The 16,972-nt window shown below is 39.5% G+C and overlaps 4 protein-coding genes across 5 annotated transcripts in view; 2 read left to right on the forward strand and 2 right to left on the reverse strand.

Annotated features, from left to right (window-relative positions):
• LOC137198906 (gastrula zinc finger protein XlCGF57.1-like) overlaps positions 1-16,972 on the forward strand; it is a 43,499-nt gene that overhangs the window by 20,782 nt on the left and 5,745 nt on the right. The window contains exon 1 of one of the 2 annotated variants that reach the window (XM_067612921.1): positions 6,405-6,545. The exons of the other annotated variant lie outside the window; for it this stretch is intronic. Within the exon in view, the coding sequence (XP_067469022.1) occupies positions 6,527-6,545 (19 nt within the window). The 5' untranslated portion in view covers positions 6,405-6,526. Of the gene's footprint in view, positions 1-6,404; positions 6,546-16,972 lie in introns of those variants that run through there. 2 annotated transcript variants of the gene reach the window in all.
• On the reverse strand, positions 158-4,549 carry LOC137198888 (zinc finger protein 665-like). The gene is made up of 2 exons (XM_067612893.1): positions 4,197-4,549; positions 158-2,876 (listed from the first exon to the last, which is right to left on the reverse strand). Exons 1-2 carry the CDS (start codon positions 4,258-4,260, stop codon positions 499-501), a joined length of 2,442 nt encoding a protein of 813 aa, XP_067468994.1. The 5' UTR covers positions 4,261-4,549; the 3' UTR covers positions 158-498.
• On the reverse strand, positions 7,231-10,438 carry LOC137198936 (gastrula zinc finger protein XlCGF8.2DB-like). Its single transcript, XM_067612957.1, has 2 exons — positions 10,229-10,438; positions 7,231-8,294 (listed from the first exon to the last, which is right to left on the reverse strand). Exons 1-2 carry the CDS (start codon positions 10,275-10,277, stop codon positions 7,285-7,287), a joined length of 1,059 nt encoding a protein of 352 aa, XP_067469058.1. The 5' UTR covers positions 10,278-10,438; the 3' UTR covers positions 7,231-7,284.
• Positions 12,260-15,796, forward strand: LOC137198916 (zinc finger protein 260-like). Its single transcript, XM_067612932.1, has 2 exons — positions 12,260-12,538; positions 14,321-15,796. The coding sequence occupies exons 1-2, from the start codon at positions 12,364-12,366 to the stop codon at positions 15,655-15,657; spliced, it is 1,512 nt and encodes a 503-aa protein (XP_067469033.1). The 5' UTR covers positions 12,260-12,363; the 3' UTR covers positions 15,658-15,796.

Consider the following 16,972-nt stretch of genomic DNA (forward strand, 5'->3'; position numbering starts at 1 on the left):
ACCAAAGCCTGATATATCTTATTCCTCTGTGCCGTAGACCACCGTTACTGTCTGCAACAACAGTATCATCTGCAACTTTATCACCAGGTGGAAAGAACAATATATCTGAAACTATGATTTAGTGTCAGTGAAAGACAAAGAAATCAGACAAAACACATTTTCCAAACTAACTGCGTCCTGTAAATTTATTTAAAGAATATGATGACATAACTGTACGACCACCGTCGACTCAGCGGGTCCAGTTACAGTTTACATTCACAGAGAGTGTAAGCACATTGAAAAGCATTCATTGCACGTGATTTTATTTTTGGAAAACTTGTATGTAAATTTACAATGTGTTGAGTTAATAATGCCCCTCATGTCAGCTCTGCTCGCTGTCTGAATTCATGGAGAGTTTCTCCTCCGTGTGCCTCTTTAGATGGTCCCTGCAGCAAAATGACTCCTTAACAGTATTACTTAACACATCACTTTCTAAAACTTCATCGTAAGTAAGTAGTTTTAAATGACTATCTGGATCCACGTTGTTGGCTGGTTCTGATCTTGTATGTTATTGTCAATCATGACATTACTACTGATTGTTTTCTTTCCTGTGTGGATTCTCATGTGTCTGCTAACATCTCCGCTGTATCTAAACGTTTTTTTACAAACTGTGCAACTGAACGGTTTTTCTCCTGTGTGAAGTCTCAGGTGACTTGTTAAGTTTCCCTTTTGAGAAAATCTTTTGCCACAGAAGGAGCAGCTAAATGGTTTCTCTCCCGTGTGAATTCTCATGTGTGCGTTCAGATGTGGCTTTCGACCAAATCTTTGACCACATTCAGAGCAGCTAAATGATCTCTGAGCAGCGTTACAGCTCATGTCACTTAAAGGGTCATCATTATTTTTAAGAGTGTTTAAGTGTGACTGAGGTTTCCTTATCTGTGGCCAATCATCATCACTGACGTCAGTCTCAGAAGAGTCTGAAGTCTTGTCATCACTGACTGGTTGTAAATATCTATCTGGATGTGAGTTCCTGGCTGGTTTTGATCCTCCACAGTCATCTCCATCAGCTTTTATTTTCATCTGTTCAGTGGAGCTGCTGGCTGGAGGCTCTGCCTCTCTGTTCTCCTCAGTTTGACTTAGATGAAACTGCGAGGACTCATCAACACACTTGTGTCTTGTGAGTTGTCTCAGCCAAGTGAATCTTTTTTTACAAACACTGCAACTGAATCTTTTCTCCTTTGTGTGCAGCGTCATGTGTCTTTGTAAGTTTGAACTTCGTGAAAAACATTTCTTACAGACTGGACAGTTGAAAGGTTTTTCTCCTGTGTGACATTTCATGTGTTCCTGTAGATGTGACTTCTGGACAAACGTTCTACCGCACTCGGAACAACTGAAAGGTTTCTCTCCGATATGAATCATCATGTGTCTTTTCAGATTTCTCGTGTAGACGAATCTTTTGCCGCACTCGGAGCAACTAAAGGCTTCCTTGCCATTATTCCAACTGTTATTTTTAGTTTTGTTTGAGGCTGATTTAGGTTCCCTTTTCTTATTCCAATCTTTGTCACTGTCATCAGGTTCAGAAGAGTCTGAAGTCCTGTCATCAGTATCTGCTTGTAAATATCTATCTGGATATGAGTTTCTGGCTGGTCCACAGTCCTTTCCATCAGCTTCTGTTTCCATCTGTTCAGTTTGGCTCTGATGAAGCTGTGAGGACTGAGGTTCACTGGTCTCCTTCCAATTACCAACGTTGACTTCTGTCTTTGGTTCAGAGGGGTTTGAAGTCTTGACATCAGTATCTGCTTGTAAATATAAATGTGGTTTCTCTCCTGTGTGAGCCCTCCGGTGTATCTTTAAATATTTCTTGTTACACAATTTTCCACCCATACGGAAGGTAGCTTTGGATTTCCCGCCAGTTTTACATTTCATGTCACTAACAGGCACTTTTTCTGCAGACCTTAAACCTGATTTAGGTTCACTGGTCTCCTTCCAATCATCACTGTCATCAGTTTCAAGTTCAGAAGAGTCTGAAGTCTTGTCATCAGTATCAGATTGTAAATGTCTGTCTGGATGTGAGTTCCTGGCTGAGTCCTCTCCATCAGCTTCTGTCTTCATCTGTTCAGTTTGGCTTTGATGAAGCTGTGAGGATTTACAAACACACTTGTGTCTTGTGAGTTGACTCAGCCAAGTGAATCTTTTGCCACAAACACTGCAACTGAATCTTTTCTCCTTTGTGTGCAGCGTCATGTGTCTTTGTAAGTTTGAACTTCGTGAAAAACATTTCTTACAGACTGGACAGTTGAAAGGTTTTTCTCCTGTGTGACATCTCATGTGTTCGTGTAGATGTGACCTCTGGACAAACGTTCTACCGCACTCAGAACAACTGAAAGGTTTCTCTCCGATATGAATCATCATGTGTCTTTTCAGATTTGTCGTGTAGATGAATCCTTTGCCACATTCAGAGCAACTAAAGGCTTCCTTGCCACTATTCCAACTGTTATTTTTAGTTTTGTTTAAAGCTGACTTAAGGTCTATTGTCTTATTCCAAACTTTGTCGCTGTCATCAGGTTCAGAAGAGTCTGAAGTCCTGTCATCAGTATCTGATCCTCCACAGTCCTCTCCATCAGCTTCTGTTTCCATCTGTTCAGTTTGTCTTTGATGAAGCTGTGAGGACAGAGGTTTCTCTTCATCATCTTCAGTCTTCACAGGGACAGGAGTGAATGTGAACTTGGTGATATCAGCCACTTCCAGTCCTTGAAGCTGCTCTCCCTCCTGATTGGTCCAGAGTTCCTCCTGTTCCTCTTTAATGTGTGGGGGCTCTGGGTCCTGCTGGTCCAGACTGGAGCTCCACTCCTGCTGCTCTTCACCAACAATCACTTTTCGCACATCTAAAGGTAAAGCTGAAACACAGACAGACAGATATTAAAGTAAACACATGGATCAAAGGTGATAACCATGTTTTATATGTGAAGTTTTGAGACACTCGTAGAAATGTGAAGCAGTATTTTTATGCTTTGGTGACAAAACAAGAGTAAATCAAATCAAGTGGATATTTTCCAAAGTTGGTCTTTTTTAAACAAGATGTGCAGGGTTAATCAACGATTAATCAATTAACTGATAAGTTTCCAAATATTAAATTAATTTGGATAATCGATTAATTGTTTTGAGTCTTTAAAGAAAATAATGTCCAAATTCTGATTCCAGCTTCTGGAATATTTTCTGGTTTCTTTAGTCTCTATGACAGTAAACTGAATATCTGGGTTGTGGATAAAACATTTGAGGACGTCGTCTTGGGCTTTTTCACGATTATCTGATAATTTATGGATCAAACAACTGATTAATCATGAAAATAATTGACAGATTAATGGATATTTAAAATAATCATTAGTTGTGCAGGGATGAAACCAACAATTATTTTCATGATCAATGAATCTGTTGATTATTTTTCCAATGAATCAATTTGTTTTTCAGTCTATAAAATGTGTCAAAATAGTAAAAAATGTTGATTACTGTTTCCCAAAACACGAGATGCAACTTGAAGTTTGTCGTCCAAACATATTCAGTTTACTGTCAGAGGATTAAAGAGAATATTCACAATTTGAGAAACTTTTTCTTAAAATGACTCCAAATGATTAATCAATTATCAAAACAGCTAGCAATTAATTTCATAGTTGACAAATAATTGATTAATCGACTGATCGTTGCAGCTCTATCCACAACCCAAAAGATATTCACTTTACTGTCAGAAGACTAAAGAAACCAGAAATATTAACATTTAAGACAACCAATCGATTATCAAAGAGTTGGCGACTATTTTAATAGTTGGCAACTAATTAATTCATTGACAATTGTTGCAGCTTTACATGAATTAGCTATTGAAAAATAAAACAATTTTGCTGCTTTGTCCAGTTTTTAAGGCTTTACATTTGCTTTACTTTCCTCTTTTATTAGTTTAAAAACCATCAGAGCAACTTTCTGTACCTGCAGCCTGACAATCAATCAGAGATTTTACTGTGAGCTTGTAAGTTTAGATCTGTTTTACTGTCATGATGACTAAATGAAAGATCCCGCAGTGAATCACACAGCTAACACATTACAAACTAAGACACAACATGCAGAAAGACAAAATAAAACCTCACAGCAGGAGCGAGCTGCGGCTAACGTTAGCTTAGCTCTCCCTGCAGCGTTAGCGTGTTTTCAGCAGTAAAATCCGCACAAACCTTCTGTTCGCAGCTTCGTTTCAGGGTTTGAAAGGACATCCAGCACTTCACGGTGTCGGTCCATCTCTCCTCCCCTTACTACACTGAATACAGCCGTTTTCCTGCGGTTATTTACAGCCAGGCAGCGGATTCACTCCGCTCACTGCTCACATCATTAAAGCCGGAAAATACGACTTCCGGGGAAAAGGTTTCAAAATGAAAGCCTCTACGGCGGCCTGTTGGGTGTTTTATAAAATTCAGGAATAAATTCTAACTGGAATGAAAATAGCTACAGTCAAAAAGACTTGAAATGAATGCAGAATAATGGAGGAGTGCGCGAAAGTTAAACCGGAAACGGTTTCTTCTTCTTCTTCTTTGTGTTTATTGGCGGATTGCAAACCAACTTTAAAGGTCCATACCGCCACCTGCTGTATCATAGTGTGTAGATTCATGGCATTAAATTATCGGAACATTGATTGGTTTATAGAAATAAAATAGAAAAAAATAAAAAATTATTACATAACCTATCACCCACTTCTGATTCCCTGAAGTCTCACTAGTGAAACTCACTTGTGATTGTAAACTCCATTCCTGCTCTGTCCATATACTACATTTCTTAATGTCTCCTTCTCTGTATTATATTTACAACAGTGCATCATAATGTTTTCTACATCTTCCAGAATGTTGCACCACTGACACAGAGTTGATTGACTTTTCCACATTATATGAAACGTGGAGCAAAAACCTTCCTGAACTTTAATGGTGTAACGACCACCTCCCCTCTGCCGTAAACTGTTTAACATGAACTGACCTTTTTCTTCTATGAGGGTTTTACGGCAGTTGACATGCATGATGTTGCATTACTGCCAACTTCACGTTTTATTTTCCCTCATTGTCCATTCATTTTAACACTGTCCCTCCAGAAAAAAAGGGCAATTTCACCACTTTTTTTTCCATCCAGACCACATTTGACCATGTCCAGAACAAAAACCTCTATATTTAGAGTTAATAATAATAATCTAGAACAGATTTGACAAGTCTAAGTATAGTGTTTTTTGATCTGGATGGAAAAAGTTGTGAAATCGCCCTTTTTTTTGTTTGGTTTCATTAGCAAAATAAAGGTTTCACAAATCTGAAAGTGGGTTTAAACAATGTTAAGCCTTTTTCTACAATGTTTAACATTTCTTCACAAGTGTAAACGGAGCAAAAACGGAGAATCAACCACTAAAACAAACATTATTTATGTTTCACTTAAAGGACCAGTGTCGAAGATTCAGTGGCATCTACTGGAACAGACCTGGCAGAAATGGAATTTAATAGTCATAGGTATGTTTTTATTAGCGTATAATCCCATGAAAATAATAATTTTGTGTTTTTGTTACCTTACAATGAGCCCTTTATATCTGCATAGGGAGCAGGTAACTGTTAACACAAATTAAAATTACTGCAAAATAAACCAGAATGCAGGGAAAACTAAAGTCAAAGCTCCAGTCAGTGAGGATCATAATCCAAACCACCAATAAAGACTTTCAGTCCTCGAGTGTATGTAAAGGTTGGGCCGCCAGAGATGATTCCTCTAAACACAGACGCACCTCAAGCTGCCGTTTTATCTCCTGTGTTGTTTTCTTTGAATACCAAAGAGTTTAAAATCCACAGACTCTCACTTTAACTGACTAAAGTCTGCTGACAATACGACACTGATGGCTTCTGTGTGAAGGCGACACTGCAACAGATTTCATGTTTTAATCATGTCGTTTCTCTGCAGCAGCGCTGTTTGAAATAAAAGCACAGAGTTCATCTTATCCAGCAACACTCTGCTGATAAATGTCGACCTTTGACAATCACATGATCCTCTGTAGAAACTGTCAGCCGCAGCGCTGGAAGAAGTACTGAGATCCTTTACTGCAGTAAAAGTACCAATACAGCAAAGTAAAAATAGTAAAAGTCCTGCATGAAAAATCCTACTGCAGTAAAAGTACATAAGTATTATGAGCTTGATGTAGTTAAAGTATTGCAGTAAAAGTACATAAGTATTATGAGCTTGATGTAGTTAAAGTATTGCAGTAAAAGTACATAAGTATTATGAGCTTGATGTAGTTAAAGTATTGCAGTAAAAGTAGTGGTTTGGTCCCTCTGACTGATATATTATTATATATGACATCATTAGATTATTAATAGTGAAGCGTCAGTGTTAGAGCAGCATGTTTCAGGAACTTAAAGATTTATTCAAACAGCAGCTGATAAATGCGGCTCGATGTGATCTGTTTGGACATTTCGAGAGATCGATATCTGGAGTTGAAAAGGAGATCGATCACAAACGGAAACTGTTGGATTTGGTTTTAAACCCCGACATGAAGCTGCAGAGAGCAGGTTTGTTTTCTTCCTGCTGCTAACTGATGATCTCTGATTGATTATTCTCTGTAAGGAGCTTTTTGTTTTTTTGTAAAGTACAAACTCCAGTGATGGAAGAAGTATTCAGATCCTTTACATACGTAAAAGTACTAAATACTCCATTACAAATTAATGTCCTGCATGAAAAATCCTACTGCAGTAAAAGTACATAAGTATTATGAGCTTGATGTAGTTAAAGTATTGCAGTAAAAGTACATAAGTATTATGAGCTTGATGTAGTTAAAGTATTGCAGTAAAAGTACATAAGTATTATGAGCTTGATGTAGTTAAAGTATTGCAGTAAAAGTAGTGGTTTGGTCCCTCTGACTGATATATTATTATATATGACATCATTAGATTATTAATAGTGAAGCATCAGTGTTAGACAGCATGTTACTGTTGTAGCTGCTGGAGGTGGAGCTAGTTTACACTACTTTATATACAGTTAGCTAGTTTAGTCCAGTGGTTCCCAACCTAGGGGTCGGGCCCCTCCAAAGGGTCAGCAGATAAATCTGAGGGGTGGTGAGATGATTAATGGGAGAGGAAAGAAGAAAAAACAAAGTTCTGATACACAAATCTGTTTTCAGTTTTTGGACTTTTTCTCTAATCTTTGATTTTTGCTGAAATATTGGATCATTTGAACATTTATTGAAATGAAAGCACGTGAGTTTATTATCATTTTTATTATGGTTTTTAATCTGAGTGAAACCAGAAATGTTTACTGCAAACTGAACAGCTTCTCTCCTGTGTGGACCGTCATGTGTTCTGTCAGAGCTGCTTTAATTAAAAAGCTTTTACCACAAAGTGAGCAGGCGTACAGTTTCTCTCCTGTGTGGAGTCTCGTGTGATGGGTCAACTTTGATTTGGAAGAAAAACATTTACTACACGAGGAGCAGTGGAATGGTTTCTCCCCTGTGTGGGTTCTCATGTGTGTCACGATATACTGTCGACATCGGAAACGCTTCAGACAAAACGAACAGCTGAAAGGTTTTTCTCCCGTGTGACATCTCATGTGACGACTCAAACTTTCACTCCTGGAAAATCTGTTACCGCAAACAGAGCAACTGAACGGTTTCTCTCCTGTGTGGATCCTCATGTGCTTCACAAGCTCTGACCTGCCTCTGAAATGTTTCTCACAAACTGTGCAGCTTAAAGGCTTTTCGTCTTCGTGAGACATCACATGTCTCTGCATAGACCTCTTGTGTCCAAATTCTTTACCACACTTGAAGCAACTATACGGTTTGCTGCTAGTGTACCAAACCACGCTACTGACACAGTCTTTTTTCTGACATGGACTTATTTTCACATCATTTAAACCTGACTGAGGTTCACTGGTCTCCTTCCAATCATCACTGTCATCAGTGTCGGCTTCAGAGCAGTCTGAAGTCTTGTCATCAGTATCTGGATGTGAGTTCCTGGCTGGTTCTGGTCCTCCACAGTCCTCTCCATCAGCTTCTGTTTTCATCTGTTCAGTTTGTCTTTGATGAAGCTGTGAGGACTGAGGTTTCTCTTCCTCATCTTCACTCTTCACAGGAACAGGAGTGAATGTGATCTTGTTGATATCAGCGTCCTCCAGCCCTTGAAGCTGCTCTCCCTCCTGACTGGTCCAGAGTTCCTCCTGTTCCTCTTTAATGTGTGAGGATTCTGGGTCCTGCTGGTCCAGACTTGAGCTCCACTCCTGCTGCTCTTCTTTAATAATAATATTTTTGTTGACATCTGAAGGTGAAGCTGAAACACAGATAAACATATTAATGTATAATTTGACATTTGAACACCTGCTATTCCATGATACTGAGGACATACTGTAGGAGCTATTTATTAGTTGGTTGTTGTCTTATTAAAAATAATTAGTATTGTTTGATTTTTCTAGATATTTGCTTTATTTAGATTAGATTTCAATAATATTTTCTTTTGCTAGCTTCTTGTTTCATTATTTGCTTGTTAATCATATTTAATTTTAGTTAACTAGTATTTTGTTTTTTCTTCAGGTAACCTTGTGGGAGGTTATACAGGAAGGTAGGCAGGTATAGGACCAGCATGCATCTGGATGGGCCAAGATCTCTCTGTTCTTTTGTTTGTTTGCTTGCTTTTGAGGAATAAACCTTAAAGCTGGTGTGCAGGACTTTTGTCTCCCCCTTCTGGCAGTGAGAGTAAAAGGAGGCGCTCGGCTGTGAGTAGAAAGACGTTACAAGGCGGACGGGAGGACGTTTCTCTCTGTTTGATAACGTTACAAGTAAAGTTAGACTTTTCCGTCCCACCCCAAAAAAATCATTGTAAAAAAAGACGAGAGAAAAAGAGAGAGAGAGCAGCTGTGGTTAAGCGAGCTAGAGAGTGAAAGAAGAGATGGTGAATCAGATCAACTTAATATTATTTTTGGTCTGAATACAGCCTGCAGGCCTGCAGCACTATGATGTGCATCCTGAATGACAGGCACACAGAGAGGGCCCACGGGGATTTGTCCCAGTACGCCTGATGGCCAGTACATACTGGTCGTAGCCTGCAGTTGCAACTGTATTAACGGTGGATAAATCCAGCGAAATGACAGAGATACACAAATCAGAATTTGATCCATTGGGTCCAATAACATTTGGAAAGTGTAGAAGAGCTGCTGCCAGCACGGGAACGTCGTCCCTGACATGAGATTTAAAACTGTATACTGTAAATACAGAGACATTTATCTGGCGGCCTGATCAGCATTGTGTGAACTTGTTTGGTTTGAATGTAACAGACATTTATTTTTATGTAAAAGTTACGCGCTGCAGGTTTAAGAAATGCAAAACCTTTGCATGGACACTAGACATCACATGATGCTTCAGTTTAGTTTTTAATTCTTTAACTAGAAACACCACAAACATGATGCTTCAAGTTTCTCATATTTTGAGTAGCTTCTGCTTCTTTCGGTTTGATCTGTTCAGACTAAACAAAATCTAAATGTGCAGTGAGTGGTGTATACAGTTTTGAAATTGAATTTAAAAGACAAAAAGGAGACGTTTATTACCTCATAGGTTGGTAAGAACATCATATTCCCTCCAACGTTTTTAAAACATTCTTCCTGAAACTAATTTGATGAACGCCTGAGTGACAGAAGGGCTTCACACTGAGACTCTACAAACATTTAACCTCAAAATACAAAGAGTTAATAATTGACTCTGTTTGCTGTTCATGTTCAGTCTGGATCGCAGCAGATTTTATTATTGCAACACAACATTTACTCTGACAAAGTGACTGACATGTTATCAGCTGTGTTAATGCAAACACGAGTATTATCTGTGTTTTCTAGTTTTGTTTAATGCTTCAAATACCAACCTGAAAAACACACAAACTTAATGTCTGGATTTTCAGTGCAGGACCTTTCCTGTAATTGAGTATTTTTACATTGCTGTGTTGGTACTTTTACTGCAGTAAAGGATCTGAGTATTTCTTCCACTTCTTCCAGAGTTTGTTGAAGAAAAGCTGCAGATTAGCTTCACAGAGTTTAAGTTACGTCTTTCTGGAACAGAACAACCAGAGTTTCCTTCATGTCACGGTGAACAAACTGGAATAAAACCCCAGGAGACAAAATAAAAACCTTTTAGCAGGAGCTAGCTGCAGCTAACAGTACTGTTTGGCTAACGTTAGCTTAGCACTGACATTAAACGTGTTTCCAGCAGAATAAAACAAACCTGTTTCATGTTTTAAAGCCACATGCAGCAGTCCGCGGTGTCGGTTCATCCTCACAGACTCTGACGCTTTTTCTGCCCTTTTTAATCTTCAGTAAACTGGTTAATATGCTGTTTTTTATCAAGCGTTTACATAGCAACTACTACTTCCGGGACGGTTTTACAAAATAAAGCTCCAACTGATGTATTATACCAGTGGTAGTCAAATAGGTTTGGGTCTGTTTTGACCTTTTGTTTACATCAGAACTTTTGCTTTTTTTTTTTTTTTTTTTTTTTACAAATCTACTGTACAAAATTAACAGAAGGCTCTTGTATATCCCAATGAAACTAACTTAAAGATCCCCTCCAGACATGTTTGACCGTACATAAAATACTTCAAAACTAGTTGTGCTGTCACAAATCATGCTCGTAGGCCTGTCCCTTAAAATCAGATTTTTAATGAGCACATGAGCACAGAGGAAATTTTCTACTTTTCAGTCCTCCAGTGTCAAACTCTGCACAAGTCCAATATCACAAATCACAAATTTGCCTCAGGGGTCTCTACAGTCAATACAATACAACATCCTCTGTCCTTAGAATCTTGATTTGAATAAGGAAAAACTCCCTAAAAAATCTTTAACGGGGAAAACAAAAATGGAAGAAACCTCGGGAAGAGCAACAGAGGATTGATCCCTCACCCAGGACGGACAGACGTGCAATAGTGTGCATAATAGAACATGAATTTACAGAATACAGCATTGAGCAGGATAACAGGACCTGTGCTACATGACCTTCATCACCATGGAGACCTTGCAGGAGGACAGACTACACCTGCACACAGCGGAGACTCACATCACACCATCACATACACAAGAGACAAGAAAAGACAAATGATGAAGACTAAATGATGGGGAACCAGATCTAAAACCTCAGGAGATGACACTGAAAGCCAAGGAAGCAGAGCGGTTCCAGGATGGGTCCTGATCTAGCAAGAGATGCCCGAGAGACAAGAGAGGACAAGAGGAGAAAACAGGGAGAGAAGAGACGGGCACACAGCTCAGACACTCGCTCGTGGAACAAAGCAGTTTATAAAGCCACTGAACGTTAGTTTAGCTTAGGACTGGAGTTCACCAGATGTGTTTGTCTGTTACTTTTGTGTGGGTCCCTGCCCATGTTGGAATCGATAGGAATGAGAAGGTGGATAAAGCAGCAAAAAGGGCTTTGAAGAGTGAGTTATCTTCAGTTTAAAACTTAAAGAGAAGGCGGAAGATCTCATCAGATAAACACTGGTTACTAATGATTCAATGTGGTTAATTATTTTCTAAGAACTTTGAGAAGAAACATGATCCTCAACTCTATCTGATGAGGAAGGCTGCCAGGTGTGGCTGAAAGCTTCAGAAACCATGAAGTACATTTACTCAGGTACTGCACTTAAGTACAGTTTTGGGGTACTTGTACTTTACTTGAGTATTTCCATGTGATGCTACTTTCTACATTTCAGAGGGAAATATTGTACTTTCTACTCCACTACATTTATTTGACAGCTTTAGTTACTTTTCAGATGAAGATTTGACACAATGGATAATATAACTTTTGACGTCTTACAAAAAGCAGTGTGTAGTCGGGGTCACATTTCACATGTCTATGAGTTGTTAACAGCTCCACCAAATAGTGATTTTTCCCTCTAAACTTCTCACATGCTTTCATTTCAATAAATGTTCAAATGATCCAATATTTCAGCAAAAATCAAAGATTAGAGAAAAAGTCCAAAAACTGAAAACAGATTTGTGTATCAGATTTATCTGCTGACCCTTTGGAGGGGCCCGACCCCTAGGTTGGGAACCACTGGACTAAACTAGCTAACTGTATATAAAGTAGTGTAAACTAGCTCCACCTCCAGCAGCTACAACAGTAACATGCTGCTCTAACACTGATGCTTCAGTTTGTTTGTTTTTTTAGACTCTCCTAAATGGGAAGATGTTTTATTTTGATATGAGTGGGCGGATTCGGGTCTGTCATCAACTTTAATTTTTGAAATATTACCCGGAAGTAGTCGTGTGTATTGATCAGGCGTTGCAGTGGGAACAGAGTTTGGTTTACACACCATCTAATAACAGCAGAAAAGCGCCAGTATTAGTATTTTCTGAGCTGTGTGTAAAATGTGCAGCCTTCAGGGTCTGAAGGTTTTCGTCCAGCAGCGGCTAACTGCGGCTGTGGAGGAGATATTTGGACATTTTGAGAAAACAATAACCGAGTATGAAGAGGAGATCCACCGCCGACACCGCAGGCTGCTGGACGAGGTTTTAAAACCCGATAAAAAGCTGCGAAAAGCAGGTTTGTTGTCTTTATGTTGCTGGAAACGTGTTAATACTCTGTTAATGTGGCCGGGAGTCAGTGCTAAGCTAATGCTAGCAGCTAAACCCTCCGTACAGGCTGTTAGCCGCAGTTAGCTCATGTTAAAGGCCGAAAGATACGAACCAACAACTAACAACTGTCGTTATTAAGAGTTTTAAATTAAGCAAACCATAAACAGTTTACTCTGATATTATTAGCTCTGTACAGCCCCTCTAAACTGAAGACTGAAGAGCTGAATGACAGCTGCAACGATTAGTCAAAGATATTGATATTTAAAATTGTACCGGACTTTTCATCCATAGTGAAACTCAAAGTGCTACAGTATTAATAACATAGAACACACAACAAAGACTTCAAGAGTTAAGATTAAAAAAAAGGTTTTTAGGCCTTTAAACAAGTCTGGTGCAGCCGAACAGAAGGCTCGGTCCCCCATGATGCGGAGCTTTAGTACTGGGGGGGCCGTGGTGCGGAGCCCTGCGGGCCCGGAGGAGCAAGCTGCTGGCAGATCTGAGCGTGCGGATGGAGGTTTGTGATGGATTTGTATGTGAGTAGCAGGACTTTGTAGTCCATCCTGAAGAGGACAGGGAGCCAGTGCAATGATAACAGTATTGACGTGTTTTCACTCTCATCAGGATCCCGGCAGCTCTGTTGTGAATGGACTGGAGCTCCTGGATGCTCCTACCAGGGATCCCTGTGAGGAGCACAGTGGTCCAGTCTGGAAGAGATAAAGAAATGGACAAGTTTCTCTGGATCTGACAGGGTTAGACAGGGCTGGAGTTTACAGATGATTTTGAGATGGTAGAAAGCGATTTGGCATAGATTTCTTTTATGGTTATCAAAAGTCTGCTGAGGGTCAAACCTAACACCCAGATTAGTGACTGAGGAGGAAATGGGGATGTCCTGGCCTTCAGAGGTGAGAGGAGGTATGGGGGATGACTGAATATTATTATTAGCAGTAGTAGTAGTATCAATATTTATGTACTTACTGTCATAGAGGACTAAAGAAACCAGAAAACATTTAAAAGGCTGGAGACAGAGAATTTTGACATTTAATTTTCTGATTCCAGCTTCTTTTACCCATTTTGGCATTTTAATGTGGACAGAGATATTTGCAGAAATGAGCTGAATCTCCATGTCGTTTTTTGCTTAAAAATACTGTTTTAAAATTGAGCTGGCTTAATGTAAACATAGTCTTATTTCAATTACTTAAATACTCATTAATCAGAGCCCTTAACTGAATGTCCATTTATTTAACCGTTAACCAAGATTTCAACTAACAATTATGTTCGATTAATCTGTTGATTATATTCACGATTAATTGTTTAGTTGTTTGGGCCATAAAATGGCAGATAATGATGAAAAGTCTAAGGTGACGTCAACTGTCTTGTTTTGATTACTGTCATAGACGACTAAAGAAACCAGAAAATATTCACATTTAAGAAAATGGAGTCAGAGAGTTTTGATTACTCAAAGCAATTAACCAATTATCAAAAAATGCACCAATTAACTTAGTAGTTGAAGATCAATGGATTAATCAACCAATTATTGCAGCTCTACACTTTTTCTTTAAAAAAAGACTACTTTTGGAAAATATCCACTTGATTTGATTTACTCTAGTTTTGTCACCCACTCATGAAAATATCACCCCATAACACTACCAGTGTTTGAAAACTCCACATGGTACCTTAAACATAAAATATGGTTATCAAGCTTCATTGAACAGTTCATGTGTTTACATTAATAGCTGTCTGTCTGTTTCAGCTTTACCTTTAGATGTGCGAAAAGTGATTGTTGGTGAAGAAGAGCAGCGGGAGAGGAGCTCCAGTCTGGACCAGGAGGACCCAGAGCCCCCACACATTAAAGAGGAACAGGAGGAACTCTGGACCAGTCAAGAGGGAGAGCAGCTTCAAGGGCTGGGGGAGGCTGATATCACCAAGTTCACCTTCACTCCTGTCCCCGTGACAATTGGAGATGATGAAGAGAAACCTCAGTCCTCAAAGCTTCATCAAAGAAAAACTGAACTGATTGAAACAGAAGCTGATGGACAAGACTGTGGAGGATCAGAACCAGCCAGGAACTCACATCCAGATAGACTTTTACAACCAGATACTGATGACAAGACCTCAGACTGCTCTGAAGCGGACACTGATGACAGTGACGAATGGAAGGAGACCAGTGAACCTCAGTCCTCACAGCTTCATCAAAGTCAAACTGAACAGATGAAAACAGAAGCTGATGGAGAGGACGGTGGAGGATCAGATCCAGCCGGGAACTCACATCCAGATAGACATTTACAACCTGATACTGATGACAAGATTTCAAACTCTTCTGCGACTGATACTGACGACAGTGATGAATGGAAGGAGACCAGTGAACCTCAGTCAGATTTAAAGTCTCAAATGAGTTGTAATACTAGCAAGAAATCATTCAGCTGCTCCGAGTGTGATAAAAAATTTAGCCAAAAGGGACACCTGATCATACACCAGAGAATTCACACAGGGGAGAAACCTTTCAGTTGCTCAGTTTGTGGTAAAAGATTTGTATGTGAGGGGTCTCTTAGGAGGCATATGAGAATTCACACAGGGGAGAACCCCTTTAGTTGCTCAGTTTGTGGTAAAAGATTAGTATGCAAGGGGTCTCTTAGAAGACATATGACAATTCACACAGGAGAGAAACCCTTTAGTTGCTCAGTTTGTGGTAAATCTTTTACACAGTCAGGTCTGGAGTACCACCTGAAAACTCACACAGGAGAGAAACCCTTTAGTTGCTCAGTTTGTGGTAAAAGATTTGTATGCAAGGGGTCTCTTAGGCGACATAAGAGAATTCACACAGGAGAAAAACCATTTAGTTGCTCAGTTTGTGGTAAAAGATTCAACCGGAAGGTAACTCTGCAGCTACACATGAGAATTCACACAGGGGAGAAGACATTTAGCTGCTCTGTATGTGGTAAACAATTTGGTTTCAAAAGATATCTCCAGGGACACATGAGAATCCACACAGGAGAGAAGCCATTTAGCTGCTCCTTTTGTTGTTTTAGATTTAACAAAAAGGGAAATCTGCAGAGACACATGAGAATCCATTCAAGAGAAACCCTTTAGCTGCTCAGTTTGTGCTACAAATATTTATACAAAAGGTACATCTGTCAAGCTACCTGGCTGTCCACAAAGGGGGGGAAACAGTTTTATTGCAGTATTTTCTACCAAAGATTCAGCCAGTCTACACAGTTCAAAAGACACAAGTGTGTTGATGAGTCCTCAGTATGCCAGTCCTCAACTGAAACGGATGGAAACAAGCTGATGGAGAGGACTGTGGAGGATCACAACCAGCTGGGAACTCACATCCAGATAGACATTTACAACCAGTTAGTGCTGACAAGGTTTCAGACTCTCCTGAACCTTAGACAATGATTATTATTGGAAGGAGACCAGTGAACCTCAGTCAGGTTTAGACATCATATGTTTTCCTTTTAAGTGATATGGGATGTGACCAAGCAGCAACCTCCGAGGCTGTAAAATGAAGCCAAAAACTGCAGTTCCTTGAATGGCCACTTGAGGCTCCAAAAGCGAGTCAATCCCCATAGACCCCCATGTTTACAGCCTGGTACAAAAAACGGTTTTGGTCTCTGTAGCTAATTTCCTCTTTCATGACAACTGTACGGGGGGTGAATTTATTTATAACTCACTCGTTTAAATTTTATTAAGCTGTAAAGTTATGCATAATGAAGGACATGGCTGCTTTGAGTGACAGGTCCGCCAGCCGCTAGGTGGCTTGTTTCAGCCATTTGGCCCGCCTCTTTGCCCATTTTTGATTGGCTGGGAGTTAGGCAAAGTCACGCACTGCCAAGATGGCGACGGCCATAGCGGCTCACTTTGAGCTTCAAAACCGCTCTTCAGAAACCAACGAGTGACGTCACGGTAACGACGTCCATATTTTTATACAATCTATGGTTGTAATACTGGCTTAAAAACTTTCTTTTTTCTCATGTGTTATTGAACTCATCCAGGAGGGAAATTTTTCAGTCGCTTGTGTTTATTTCACACAAGAGGAAATGTCTACAAACGTGTTACTGTTTATGGCAAAGGTTTTTCCTGGTGGTGTCTTTTTTTTTTAATCGACTGAGTTTCACTATAAATAGTACTGTGTGTTTGTGGTATTAACAGCAGTAAGTGCTCAAGAAGATTTTAAAATTGAAATGACTATCAACACAAATTGGTCAACAGTAATGTTAAAAGACACACAAGCCAAACTGACTGCTTTTGGTGATTGTGCTTGAAGGGTGAACTGGCCAAAAAAGTTGAGTAATTAAGGAAAGTCTAAATACATATGAGAACCAGGAAGAAATGAGATTTAACTGAAAGCTTTAATAAGACGACGGAGCTCCATCTTCTCAATGTAGTCATGAAATTAAAAAAG

This window comes from Thunnus thynnus, chromosome 15 (genome assembly GCF_963924715.1).
Source record: "Thunnus thynnus chromosome 15, fThuThy2.1, whole genome shotgun sequence".
NCBI classification, from domain to species: Eukaryota; Metazoa; Chordata; class Actinopteri; order Scombriformes; family Scombridae; genus Thunnus; species Thunnus thynnus.